This window comes from Perognathus longimembris, chromosome 1 (assembly GCF_023159225.1).
Source record: "Perognathus longimembris pacificus isolate PPM17 chromosome 1, ASM2315922v1, whole genome shotgun sequence".
In the NCBI taxonomy this organism is placed as follows: Eukaryota; Metazoa; Chordata; class Mammalia; order Rodentia; family Heteromyidae; genus Perognathus; species Perognathus longimembris.
In genome coordinates this window covers 151,069,961-151,082,322 of record NC_063161.1, presented here as the reverse complement: position 1 = coordinate 151,082,322, position 12,362 = coordinate 151,069,961, and the positions used below count along the sequence as shown (strand labels likewise).

At 41.5% G+C, this 12,362-nt stretch overlaps 1 protein-coding gene across 2 annotated transcripts in view; it reads left to right on the top strand.

Moving 5' to 3' along the window:
* Positions 1-9,867, top strand: part of Ggta1 (glycoprotein alpha-galactosyltransferase 1 (inactive)) — a 56,129-nt gene extending 46,262 nt beyond the window's left edge. For both annotated transcript variants that reach the window (XM_048340935.1, XM_048340927.1), the window contains 2 exons: positions 4,010-4,147; positions 8,524-9,867. In XM_048340935.1, the coding sequence (XP_048196892.1) occupies positions 4,010-4,147; positions 8,524-9,217 (832 nt within the window). In that variant the 3' untranslated portion in view covers positions 9,218-9,867. The remainder of the gene's footprint in view (positions 1-4,009; positions 4,148-8,523) is intronic.
* Positions 9,868-12,362: the final 2,495 nt, after the last annotated feature.

Sequence of the window (12,362 nt, the reverse complement as noted above, 5' to 3'; positions counted from 1 at the left end):
TTCAAGGGGCTAAGACCATGCCTTGTCTTCTCTTTTTCCCACACTGGTTTCCATTCTGCTCCCATTCATTCCCATGGCATTAGATACCACCTAGAGCAGATGACTCACGTATTTCCTAGGAACCTGGCTTGTATCTGCCTGCCCGCCCGCCTGCCTGCCATCTCTGTATATTTCACATGAGCCAAAGAGATTTCTTAATTGTACCCCACCCTTGCTTTCATTTCCCATATCGGGAAATAGCTCAAGCTAGAGTCTGGAACACCTTTTCCTTTGTCTACCCACAGTCTAATTAATTAGCATGTTCTGTCAATGCTTGCTCCGAAAACTCTCTCACATTCTTCTTTTCTCTATAGCCACTGTCCTGGTTTGTTCTGCCCTCAGCTCTTTGCTGGCTCATTTAATCTAGCACATTGTATCTTTTTTTTTTTTTTTTTTTTTTTTACAATATGTTCTTAAAAAAATTATAGTCAAGGTGATGGACAAAGGGGTTATAGCTACATACATAAGGTAGTGAGTACATTTCTTACCTCCTCCCTCATTTTTCTACCACCTTCCCTCCTCCCCAATTCCTTCCCCTCCCCGCCCAAGTTGTACAGTTAGTTGACAACCTATTGTCTTGTAAGTATCGCTATTGCATTGGTTGGTCCTAAAGGACATAAAGCACACTGTATCTTAATGAGTGATGGGCTTTGTATATTTCTTAACCTACTGAGTGATACACAGAATTTTCAGTACTTCCTCTAACCATTTGTTGAGTATCACAATGTACCCATGAATAAAGACATAAAACTCAAAAGTTACCAACCGGGCTGGGGATATAGCCTAGTGGCAAGAGTGCCTGCCTCGGATACACAAGGCCCTAGGTTCGATTCCCCAGCACCACATATACAGAAAAAGCGGCCAGAAGCGGCGCTGTGGCTCAAGCGGCAGAGTGCTAGCCTTGAGCGGGAAGAAGCCAGGGACAGTGCTCAGGCCCTGAGTCCAAGGCCCAGGACTGGCAAAAAAAAAAAAAAAAAAAAAAAGTTACCAACCGCCTAAAGGCATGTGTACTTTGGTTACAGAGACTCTCATTTTTCAGGAAGCTTTCGGCCTGTACTGGTCATGCTGAGGTCACCCAGTTGAGTGTTCTGTTTAGAAGGAAAGGCTTTGAACAGCTCTTTCCTGGTACTTGTTCTTCTTTTCAGAGCTCCATCTTAGTGATCTTGGATATCTCAGGCAGTTAACATTGTCAAAGATGAGCATTTTCACATATGTGGGCTGCCCTGGGTAATTTCTGTTTTGACTTTGGATGACTAAGACTCTTAGATGCAGAGGTTCATCCAGGAAGTTGATCTCAGCCTCATTTCCCCTCCCTCTTGTCTCCTCTACACTGCCTGCATTTCTAGATTTCTAGGCTATTGTTTGGCTTCTTAGTTAGGCTTGTTAATATGTTAGAATTGTCAGTGGAATTGAATAATTAACTTCTGGGAGATAGAACTTTGTAATTTATAGTTAAACATTAGGTTTTCTCTTTTTCTTTTCCTTCTTACCTTTCTCCCTTCCCCGCCGCCCACCCCCCCCCCCCCATTGCTACTTTCTCTTCCTGCTTGGAAAAATCCTCATCCAAGTAACGAACATGGACACTGGGTTTCTTGCAGCCTCTTTTGAGGAGGTGTGTGACGGGCCATCATACAGCTGAGGAGAGGATGGCAGATTGGTCTCACACTGGGGTCTCAAGGGGAAGAACTGGCTCTTCATAGGAATTAAATGGCCCAAAGCCCCTTCCTCCCTCATTCTTAGCCTCACTTTGTAAAATGGGGTGATGGCAGCACTTTGTAGGTGAGGCATGGGAACTGAGTAAGGAACTGAAAGTCATGTACTTAGCTTGTGATGCATACTGAATTAAATATACCTGCTCCTCCCTTATTTTCTTTTTTTAGTTTTGTGCTAGTCTTTGGGCTTGAATTCAGAGCCTGGACACTGTCCTTGAGCTGCTTTGCTTAAGGCTACAACTCTACCATTTGAGCCACATCTCCATTTCTGTTTGGGGGGGTAGTTAATTAGAGATATCAGAGTCTCATAAACTTTTCCTGTCTAAGCTGGCCTTGAACTATGATCCTCAGATCTCAGCCTCCCGAGTCACTAGGATTACAGGTGTGAGCCACCGGCTCCCCACTACCTTTTCTTTCTTTTTTCCCTCCCTCTCTCCCTCCCTCCCTCCCTCCCTCCCTCCCTCCCTCCCTCCCTCTCTCCCTCCCTCCCTCCCTTCCTTCCTTCCTTCCTTCCTTCCTTCCTTCCTTCCCTTCCTTCCTTCCTTCCTTCCTTCCTTCCTTCCTTCCTTCCTTCCTTCCTTCCTTCCTTCTTCCTTCCTTCCTTCTTTCCTTCCTTCTTTCTTCCCTTAAATAAATTACCTGCTTGCCAAATGCATGGCTCAAACACAGCAAGTAAGACATAGCTAAAGGACTGGTTTAAAACTACCAAAAGATCCTTGATAGGGTAAAACTAATACTAGAATGAAACAGCTAGCCATATATGAGATTCAATTAAAAAGCATTGGTTAAAGAAGAATGTGCCATGTGTGCTTATTTATTCATATGTTGTGGCTTGAAATCCTGTCATTTCAACTAAGCTGGCTTGTTATAGGAGTAGAAGCACCACTGGGGTAAAGTCTTGATGCTCCCAGCTGGCTAAGCTCAGGTGGCCCTGTGCATGCTATGGGGAAAGAATAAGGCTAAAGGCCTGCTCCTCACACTGCTGCAAATGATGCAATGTTCCTCCTTGTCTCCCTGTTAGCCTCAGCAAGGCTGTATGAGCATAGCCAATTGGGACCAGACTTTGCCCTAATCACTTGCCTACCCTTCTTGGGGTTAAGCCAGGATATTACCCCAGAAAGGCCAGAGGCCAGGCCCAGACTGCATTGTAACTCTCAGTGGTCATGCACTAGTTTCTGCTTCCCAAGAGGGAAGTACAAGTATTTCTTGTAGGGTACAGGGTGAGTTGCCACCAATCCATTCTGCCTCAAGCTCCATCTCTGCTGGGTCTTGATACTGTTCCATCTTTTCTGTATTTCCCCATCACAGTTTCGTGCTCATAAGTGCTTCCCAGGTGGCTTCCTGTGTTTGTGTTGGCCTAGTAGAATCCCTTTCAAGTTCTCTCTTTACAGAAACCATATTCCTTTACTTCCTTCTCACTTCGTGTTCCCAGCAAAGAAACAGCATGGCCTAAGAAGAGGGGTCTTTGCTGGAGCACTGTTCTAGCTTTCTTCTCCTTGGGCCACTGTTGAGTCCTTTTCAATTTTGGCTGCCTCTGTGTGCTTTTCTGTGAAATAAATGCTAACCCCAGAATCTTCTTTAGTATGGAGCCCCTTTGGCCAATAACCAGGTTCTTACCCAGAAAATCTCTCTCTGGCTCAAAGCAAAGTATGCCTTTTCTCTTTCAGCTCTGTTGTCTTTCTCTCATCTCTCTTCACCAAGGATTAGAGTCTTCTGAGGCCCAGATGACATCCACAGAGCTAAATAACAACTTGGAGATACCATGGACAGCTTAGAGACTGGGGGAAAAGGGAAAGATATCCAGAAGGAGGAGGAAAACAAAGAAAGTGGGAGAAGAAAGAACAGCAAATGATGCGTAAGAAGAGTCCCATATGGGCCAGGCACCAGTGGCGCAAGCCTGTGGCTCATGCCTATAATCCTAGCTACTCAGGAGACTAAAATCTGAGGATTGCAGTTTAAAGTCAGCCAGGCAGAAAAATCTACAAGACTCTTATCTCCAGTTAACCACAAAAAGCCAGAGAAGCTGTGGTTCAAGTGGTAGAGTCTTGAGCACAAAAGCTCAGGGATACTGCCTAGGCCCAGAGTTCAAGCCCCCGGACTGGAAAAAGAAATAAAGTTTCATATGACCCTCCAGGATAGCCTCAGGGGCACACGAGCTGATCCCCCCCCTTTTTTTTTTTTCTTTTCTTTTCTTGGAGTTTTTGCCCTGCTTTTTCAGATCTGTCCCCGACTCATGGGGCTGTATGTTTTATCACCAGGAAACGCCCAGAAGTTGTGACAGTGACCCACTGGAATGCACCGGTTGTATGGGAAGGCACTTACAACAGAGATATCCTAGAAAAGTACTATGCCAAACAAGAAATCACCGTGGGGTTGACAGTTTTTGCTGTCGGAAAGTAAGTGTCACTGGTAAAATTGTCCTTGGCTTTTTCTTGTTTCACTGTCAGGAAACCCACAGTGTCATAAAAGCTATCGATGATTCACCTGAATTCTAGATAGTAGAACCTTTAAGTAAGACACTTTTAGTGTCTTTTCTGCTGAGACCTAAATGGCAACTAATAGATGAGCCCACATATCCCTACCTCAGAAGGTGGGTCTCGGATTTTCAGCAAAAACATCTGCAACATATATGGTATCCAGAGACAACAGCATACCTGAAACTACCTACTTTCTGTCTAGCCAGCTAGACAACCCAAACATGCTTGATTCTCCTCCTGTGCTCCCAAGGCTCCCCATTCATGGATTCCTCAGGTTACTTGTGCCTGATCATCCTGGATTTGACCCTGGAGATTTTGGCTGCTCTGAACTTGCTAAGGTTGGACAGGTTTTAGTTCCAGCTTCCATTTCCTTGCTCAGAACATTTGATGTAGAAAACTTGGGAGTCATTCATACTTAAAAGTTTAGCTAGAGTTTTAAAATCTCAGATAGTAACTTAGCACTGGAGGCTCATGTCTGTAATCCTAGCTACACAGAAGCTTGAGATCTAAGGATAGCAGTTCAAAGCCAGCGTGGGAAGGAAAGTCTGTGAGACTCGTATCTCCAATTAACCACCAATCTTCCACTTGAGCTGTGACTCAAGTTGTAGAATGCCAGCCAGCCTTGAGCAAAAATCTAAGAACATTAAGGCCTCGAGTTCAAGCCCCAGTACCTGTACCAAAACAAAACAAAACAACAAAAAAACAGCTATTTTTTTTTCTTGGAGAAGCAAATCCTTTTGTTTTCTTCTAAAATAAAACTGTAAGTGAGGTTTTCCTATTTATATTCTTCTGCCCTCTGGGCCTTTCCACCTACAACTCTTTTGGAAAAGCTACATGGAAAGATCTTCTCTGCCTTACACAATGTTGATCTGAGCTTGAGCTTTGTCATGTAAGGCCTAAAAATGGGCCTGATGAAGACCTGACAAAACTGTAAAGACTATCCTCCCCAACTTAGAGCTCAGCAGCACTGCTGTTGCTGTCAGTACCAAAGCCAGTCAAGTTCAATTGTTGTCAAATGAACTGATTCCAAGGGCCTGATAGTGCCGCTAAGAGAAAAAGGTGACCAGAATTTTGAGTCTTTACTTGGAAGAATCTCTCATTTTGTGATGGGAGCCAATGCTTAATTCACCTAATCAATTGGTATAAAAGGGGACAGACCAACCACTTTGCAGGTAGATTTATTTGATCATGGGGCTTCCAAATAGAACAGAACATTGTTCACTGATGAACAGTAACATCAACCACCCAACTGCAACTCTGCAGAAAACAAAACAAAACCACTTTGTAGACTGCATATACTGGTGAAATTGTGCTCTCAGCTCCAAGGCAAAAGAGGACTGTTTGTAATCAGCAACAGTAAAGTGGATTGGGATCTTTAGGAGGTATTATGCTTAGTTTATTTTCAAATAATGCACTGAGCTGTCTGCAGTGCTCTAATATCTAAATAATGTTAAACCTCACAATACCACATTAACCCCCATTCCAGTATTGTTTCCCAAGCTTCAGAGAACATTAGACTTCTTAAAATTCTAGAGTACAGAATAATGTCCTGGCCATAAGCCATGCCAAAGTCTCTCTTTGTAGTACTTGGATATATTCTATTCATTTAAAGAACCAATGCTGTAAAGCCTGAGGTTTATAGCATTTAACAATAAAAACACATTTTCTTTTTTTCAAACAAAGAAAGGAAATCTGAGAAGTAAGGAAAAAAATGCCAGTTATTACTATTTTCAAAACATCCTGATTGTCAGGTAGTGTGTTCAGTCCATATTCACCAGGCATGAATTTTAGGTTTAGATGAATTGCATTAGCCATCTGACTTCTTCCTCTTCTTATAGCATTCATAGTTTCACAAAGACAGTCTGTATCAATATAAAGCCAGGTGCCAGTGGCTTAAGCCTATTATCCTAGTTACTGAGGAGCCAGTGATCTAAGAATTGAGGTTAAAAGCCAGCCTAGGCAGGAAAGTCCTTGAGACTATTAACCAGCCAAAAAATAAAAAAAGAAAAAAAGAAAAAAGAAAAAAAAAATCCATAAATGGAGGGGTAGCTCAAGTGGTAGAACACTAGCCTTGACTGAAAGGCTAGACAAAAGTGCCTGGGCCTAGAGTTTAAACCCTAGTACTGATTTATGTAAAAGATATTTAATATAGTATCATTTGAATGAATAGTCAAAATGCCACCAGATACCTATTAGAATAATCAAAATGGAAAAAGATACACTAACTGCTAAATATCAAGGATGTAGAGAAATAGGAACCCTTGTTCACTGATGCTAGGAATGCAAAATGGCACAGCCATTTTGGAAGAAAGTTTGACAGTTTCTTATAGAACTTATAGTTCTTATAGAACTCAACCAAGTCTTATCATAATCTAGTGATCACACTCCTTGGCATTTATCCAAATGAGTTGAAAATTTATGTCTACACAAAAACCCGTGTGCAGATATTTTTAGAAGTTTTATTCACAATTGTCAAAACTTGGAAGGAACTGACTTGTCCTCTGACAGGTAAATGGAAAAGAAAAATGTAGAATATTCAGACAATAGGATATTCTTTGGTGCTAAAAATAAATGAGCTATCAAGCTATGAAAAGATGTGCATGTATCTTTCATGCATATGTGTGTGAGTGAAATAAGCCAATCTGAAAAGCTGCAGGCTGTATGTTTATAACTATGACATTATCGAAGAGGCAAAACTACAGAGACAGCATATAGGAATGTTGGGTAGTGAAACTATTCTGAATACCATCATAATGGTGGGTACATGTCATTTTCCATTTTCCCAAACCGCAGAATACACAATACATAACATGAATGCTAATATAAACTCTGAACTTTGGATATAGTGGTGTAATCATGTAACAAACTTATTATACGTTAGGCATATGGACAGGGCAGGAGGCAGTGCATAAATGTAGGCAGAAGGCACATGGGAATTCTCCATACTTTCAGTTTTGTTTTGTTTTTGTTTTTGTTTTTTGCCAGTCCTGGGGCTTGGACTCAGGGCCTGAGCACTGTCCCTGGCTTCCTTTTTGCTCAAGGCTAGCACTCTGCCACTTGAGCCACAGTGCCACTTCTGGCCGTTTTCTGTATATATGGTGCTGGGGAATTGAACCCAGGGCCTCATGTATAGGAGACAAGAGCTCTTGTCACTAGGCCATATTCCCAGCCCAGCGCTTGGCTTTTTTAATTTTTATTTTTAAAGGCTAAAAGAAGTTTAAATAAGGTGAAATCTTTGCTCTAGCATTTGGCCCACATCTGTATAATGGATTCATGTTTGGAGTGACCATAGGAGGGTGGCCGTGCTGTGTGGAACGAGTTTATGTCCAGGCCTCATTCTCTGCATCTAAGAGGAGGAAGAGATAGTGCTAGAGGTTGGACTTAGTCAGAAATAGAGGTGGATGAAACTGGGGGTATGCATCTGAAATGGCCTCAAGGTTCATGTCACCTTTGCATCTGATCTGGCAGTAGAAATGCAGAGGTATAGTTTGGGTTTTTTGTTTGTTTTTTTTTTGGGGGGCCAGTCCTGGGCCTTGGACTCAGGGCCTGAGCACTGTCCCTGGCTTCCTTTTTGCTCAAGGCTAGCACTCTGCCACTTGAGCCACAGCGCCACTTCTGGCCATTTTCTGTATATGTGGTGCTGGGGAATTGAACCCAGGGCCTCATGTATACGAGGCAAGCTCTCTTGCCACTAGGCCATATCCCCAGCCCTAGTTTGGGTTTTTGAAGGAGGTAAAAAATGAGTGCCTTTCTGACTTCATCAAGCCTAAATCAATTTATAAATAAGACAGACAAACAAAAAATCATCATTACAGTTATCTCTTACAGTTAAAGCTGGCATTGGAACTATAAGCCCTGAACATCCTAAATGATTGGACCACAAAATTAGAAGGACTCAGACACCCAGCCATCCACATCAGAAACTACATCCTTCCAGATACAGAAATAGAGTCTGCACCTAAGCTCATTGTAAGGCAGAACAGTTGAAAACACATGCTCTCACAGGCTGGCTGGATTACAAGAGCAAGAGGACAGGGCTGTGCATGCCCAGTTGCTCTTCCAAAACTGGCAGCCAGATAAATCATTCCACTTCCCTAAGAGCTAAGTGACTTGACTGGTGGAGAGTAGGCTGGGGTGTTACACTCACAGATGTCCCTCCACAGAGAAATACCCATCTGGGTTGAGGAGAATCGTTCCCTTTTTAACTATAAAATGTAGACAATCAGATTATAGTAGCATGTGGTCTCCTGTAAGAATCCAAAAATAAAACATACTCCTTTTCTTCTTTGTTTCAGATATATTGAGCATTACTTGGAAGAGTTCATAACATCTGCTAATAGGTACTTCATGGTGGGCCATAAAGTCATCTTTTACATCATGGTGGATGATGTCTCCCGAATGCCTTTGATAGAGCTGGATCCTCTGCGTTCCCTCAAAGTGTTTGAGATTAAGTCTGAGAAGAGGTGGCAGGATATCAGCATGATGCGCATGAAAACCATTGGGGAGCATATTTCAACCCACATCCAGCATGAGGTTGACTTCCTCTTCTGTATGGATGTTGACCAGACTTTTCAAGACAGTTTTGGTGTGGAGACTTTGGGCCAGTTGGTTGCTCAGCTCCAGGCCTGGTGGTACAAGGCAGATCATGATGAATTTACCTATGAGAGGCGGGAGGAGTCTGCCGCATACATTCCTTTTGGACAGGGGGATTTTTATTACCATGCAGCTATTTTTGGAGGAACACCCATTCAAGTTCTCAACCTCACTCAGGAGTGCTTTAAAGGAATTCTCCAGGACAAGAAAAATGACATAGAAGCTGAGTGGCATGATGAGAGCCACCTAAACAAGTATTTCCTTCTCAACAAACCCACTAAAATCTTATCTCCAGAATACTGCTGGGATTATCATATAGGTCTACCAACAGATATTAGAACTGTCAAGATAGCTTGGCAAACAAAAGAGTATAACTTGGTCAGGAATAATGTCTGATTTTACATTGAGCCGATGGATTTTCTGAATTTGAGAGAGTATCATTCTGGCTAATTCCTCAGAAATGTTAATTTAAAAAATACTAACAAAACCATCCACGTGGCAAAACCATACTATTCTGCCTTATAACTATGAGCCTTGTAATAAGTGAGAGTGAATCTAAGGTAATCAGATGTAAATTTCCCAGTGATTTCTTATCTATAATAGATTGGGGGAAATACTATCAGCTGAACCAAAAAGAATTTGCCACAGGTAAAGAAAAAGCCAGAACACTTTACTCATGTCAGGCAAACATAGTGGAGAACAAAGTGGTAAGGAAAGTGTTTGACAGCAAGCTATGGCTGGTAGGGGGTAGGGCGAAGAGCATTAATTTCAGTGTCTTTGTGTTTTGAGGGGTCTACAGCAACATAAACTTGCTCTGTGGCAAGATAAATCTTAGTAACTACACCATCTATGTTGGCAATCCTCAAAGGCTTTAAAAGCTGATTGCTTCAAGTCATGAGTAGACCATACCCTTTGCTCATCCGGATAGATTGGTAGAGATTCCCAATGGAGATTCTGGCTGTGCATGTTGAGAGTCCCAGGGAATCTGAATGGTGCCCAGCTTGGCATGAAAACAAAGCCTCAATTTTGTGCTTTCCAGGAAATAGCAAAAAAAAAAAAAAAAAAAAAAAAAGTGAAAAAATTGGGGCTGACCACCCTTGGGGCTGTGTCACTCAAGTGGCACAAGGAATGTGGGTGACATTCAGCCTCCTTAACCCCATGGCTGACAGAGCAGGGATTTGAATGGAAGGTACTTGTTGTTTTGCCTAAGTCATATACAGTCACTTCGTGAGCCCACAGTAGACTAAAGAGGCCTTCAAGAAGCCGGGCTTCATCAGAAGACAATGTGTCATCAGCTGGTCCTGCTACCTTCTCTAAACCTCAGGGTTCTTCAGCCCGTTGTAACTCAACATGGAGGGCTGGCATCAAGTAGACTGGCGATAAAGCCCTGCCATCAAATGATCTCCATTTCTCCTATTCCATCTGTACTAGTATAGCAACCAGATGTATTTGACAAAACGGTTAATTGATTTTGTGACAAAAGCATAAGGAATAGCAGTGGGAGGCCCAGTTGTCATGACTGAGCAGTTGTACATTCAAGCACCTTCTTCTCTAAGAGAAGCAGTGACATTCTACATAAGATAAGCAAATTAACACCAAGAAAGTTGGCAGGCAACATATACATCTGCATATATATTTATATTTTTCTTATGTTCCAGGTTAGGTCATTTGTTTTCGTTTTCAAGCAATGTATTTGAAGAGCCTTTGCACTGGCTTGATATCTAGAGCAAAAGCTTGAGAAAAATGAAACGTACATTTTCTCTACCATTTCACTGTGCCTATTAACTCTGAATCTTGCCAAATGAATGAGTGAATGAATGAATGAAATCACATTCCCAATCCCTGCGCCCACAAACATCTCCTGAATTAATAGGCTTTGAAAAAGAAAATGGAGATCACATATCAGTTAAAGATCTTGTTTCTCCATTATACAAGTTATGCTGGACCCCATCTAGAGTAGGTTGTGGTTAAGGGTTGAAGTCTGGAACCAAAGAAATTATCTGCTATGGAAGTTTAGAGAAAAAGGCATTTTTGAGGGAATTTCTTGATTTAAAAAAAAATTCTTTAAATCATTAATGGAAAAAATTCAGGGCCTTGTTACTGATAATTCTTAAACTTTTTTTTAATTTCTCCTTTTCAATTGAATAAATTATTTTCTCAATACATTCTGGTCTGGTCGTGGATTATACATTTCCTTCCAAAGATGTTCAGAGCTGTCAGTTGTAGGATATTAGAGGTTCTTAGACTTAGAAATCCTTCTTGCCTTTTGGAAAAATGTATCCTATTACGAAGACAATACCACAAAGATCAGGCTTGAGGTTCACTCCAAAACTTGTAAAACATATGCTTATATTGAGCTTTGCAATATGCACTGAAATAATTATCAGCCAGTGGTAGAACTATCAGGGATCACTTGAAGCCCAGAGTGGGACAACAGGGCAGAGGGAGAAAGCAATGCCATAACCATACCTGGGAGTTGCTAGTCATGACATCTAGAGAACATCCAGCCAAGGGAAAAGGCCAGTTTTTCCAGCAAGCCTAGATAGGTATATTTACAATATAAAAATTGAAGGTAGGCTGAAAATGTGACTGGGTAGTATTGCACTAGCCTAGCAAGTACAAAATCTTGAGTTCAAATCCCAATACTGCCAAAGAACTTACAGATAATGAGGGTGATGTAGTGAGATGGTTTCTAGGCAGATGCTGTACTGCTTGAGCTGCACTCCCAGCCCTTATGCTCTTGTTTTTGAAACAGGGTCTTGCTTTTTGTCCAGACTAGCCTGGACTCCAATCCTCCTACTTAAACTTTCAAATGACAGGCATGTACCACCACACCCAGGTAATAGTTGAGATGGGATCTTGCAAACTTTTTGCTACTTTAGCTACTTCCCTGAGTAGCTAGGATTAAAAGCATGAGCCACCATTGCCTGCCTGGCTTTCATATATATATATATATATATATATATATATATATATATATATATATATATATTTTTTTTTTTTTTTTAAAAATAGGGATAAGTGTGAATACCTTAGTTAAAGACTCAGATCTGAAAATATGTAGAGCTAGGATTCAATAGTGTATGTATGATGGCCACATTGTAGAGGATTAGTCCTATTATACAAATGAGGAAAACCAGGTTCTGAAAAGCAAAACTATCCAGTTGGTAAATGGCTGTGCTGAAGCACAAACCCAGAAGCCCACAGAACAAATGTGCCAAGCCAGCACATATGGTGGGCCACATTTCCTGTCTTGGAAAATGCAACTTGTTAAGAAATTATACACTCAAAAATGCAAAAAATTTACAAGTGCAAATTCTTGTAACGAATTTTTGCATAAAGGAATTAATAGCTTCAAAAGTAGGTAACATACTAGGCCTGTACCATCTCCCACTTCTACTGCATTAAACCTGCCTCAAAGTCATTAAATAAGTTTAAATGCATCATGTGAGAAAGACTCTGTTATTCTAACCTACCAATTCTGTATGCAGAGCTGATAAAAGCACTGTGTAACCATTGAGCTGCTGTACCATGGTAGTCC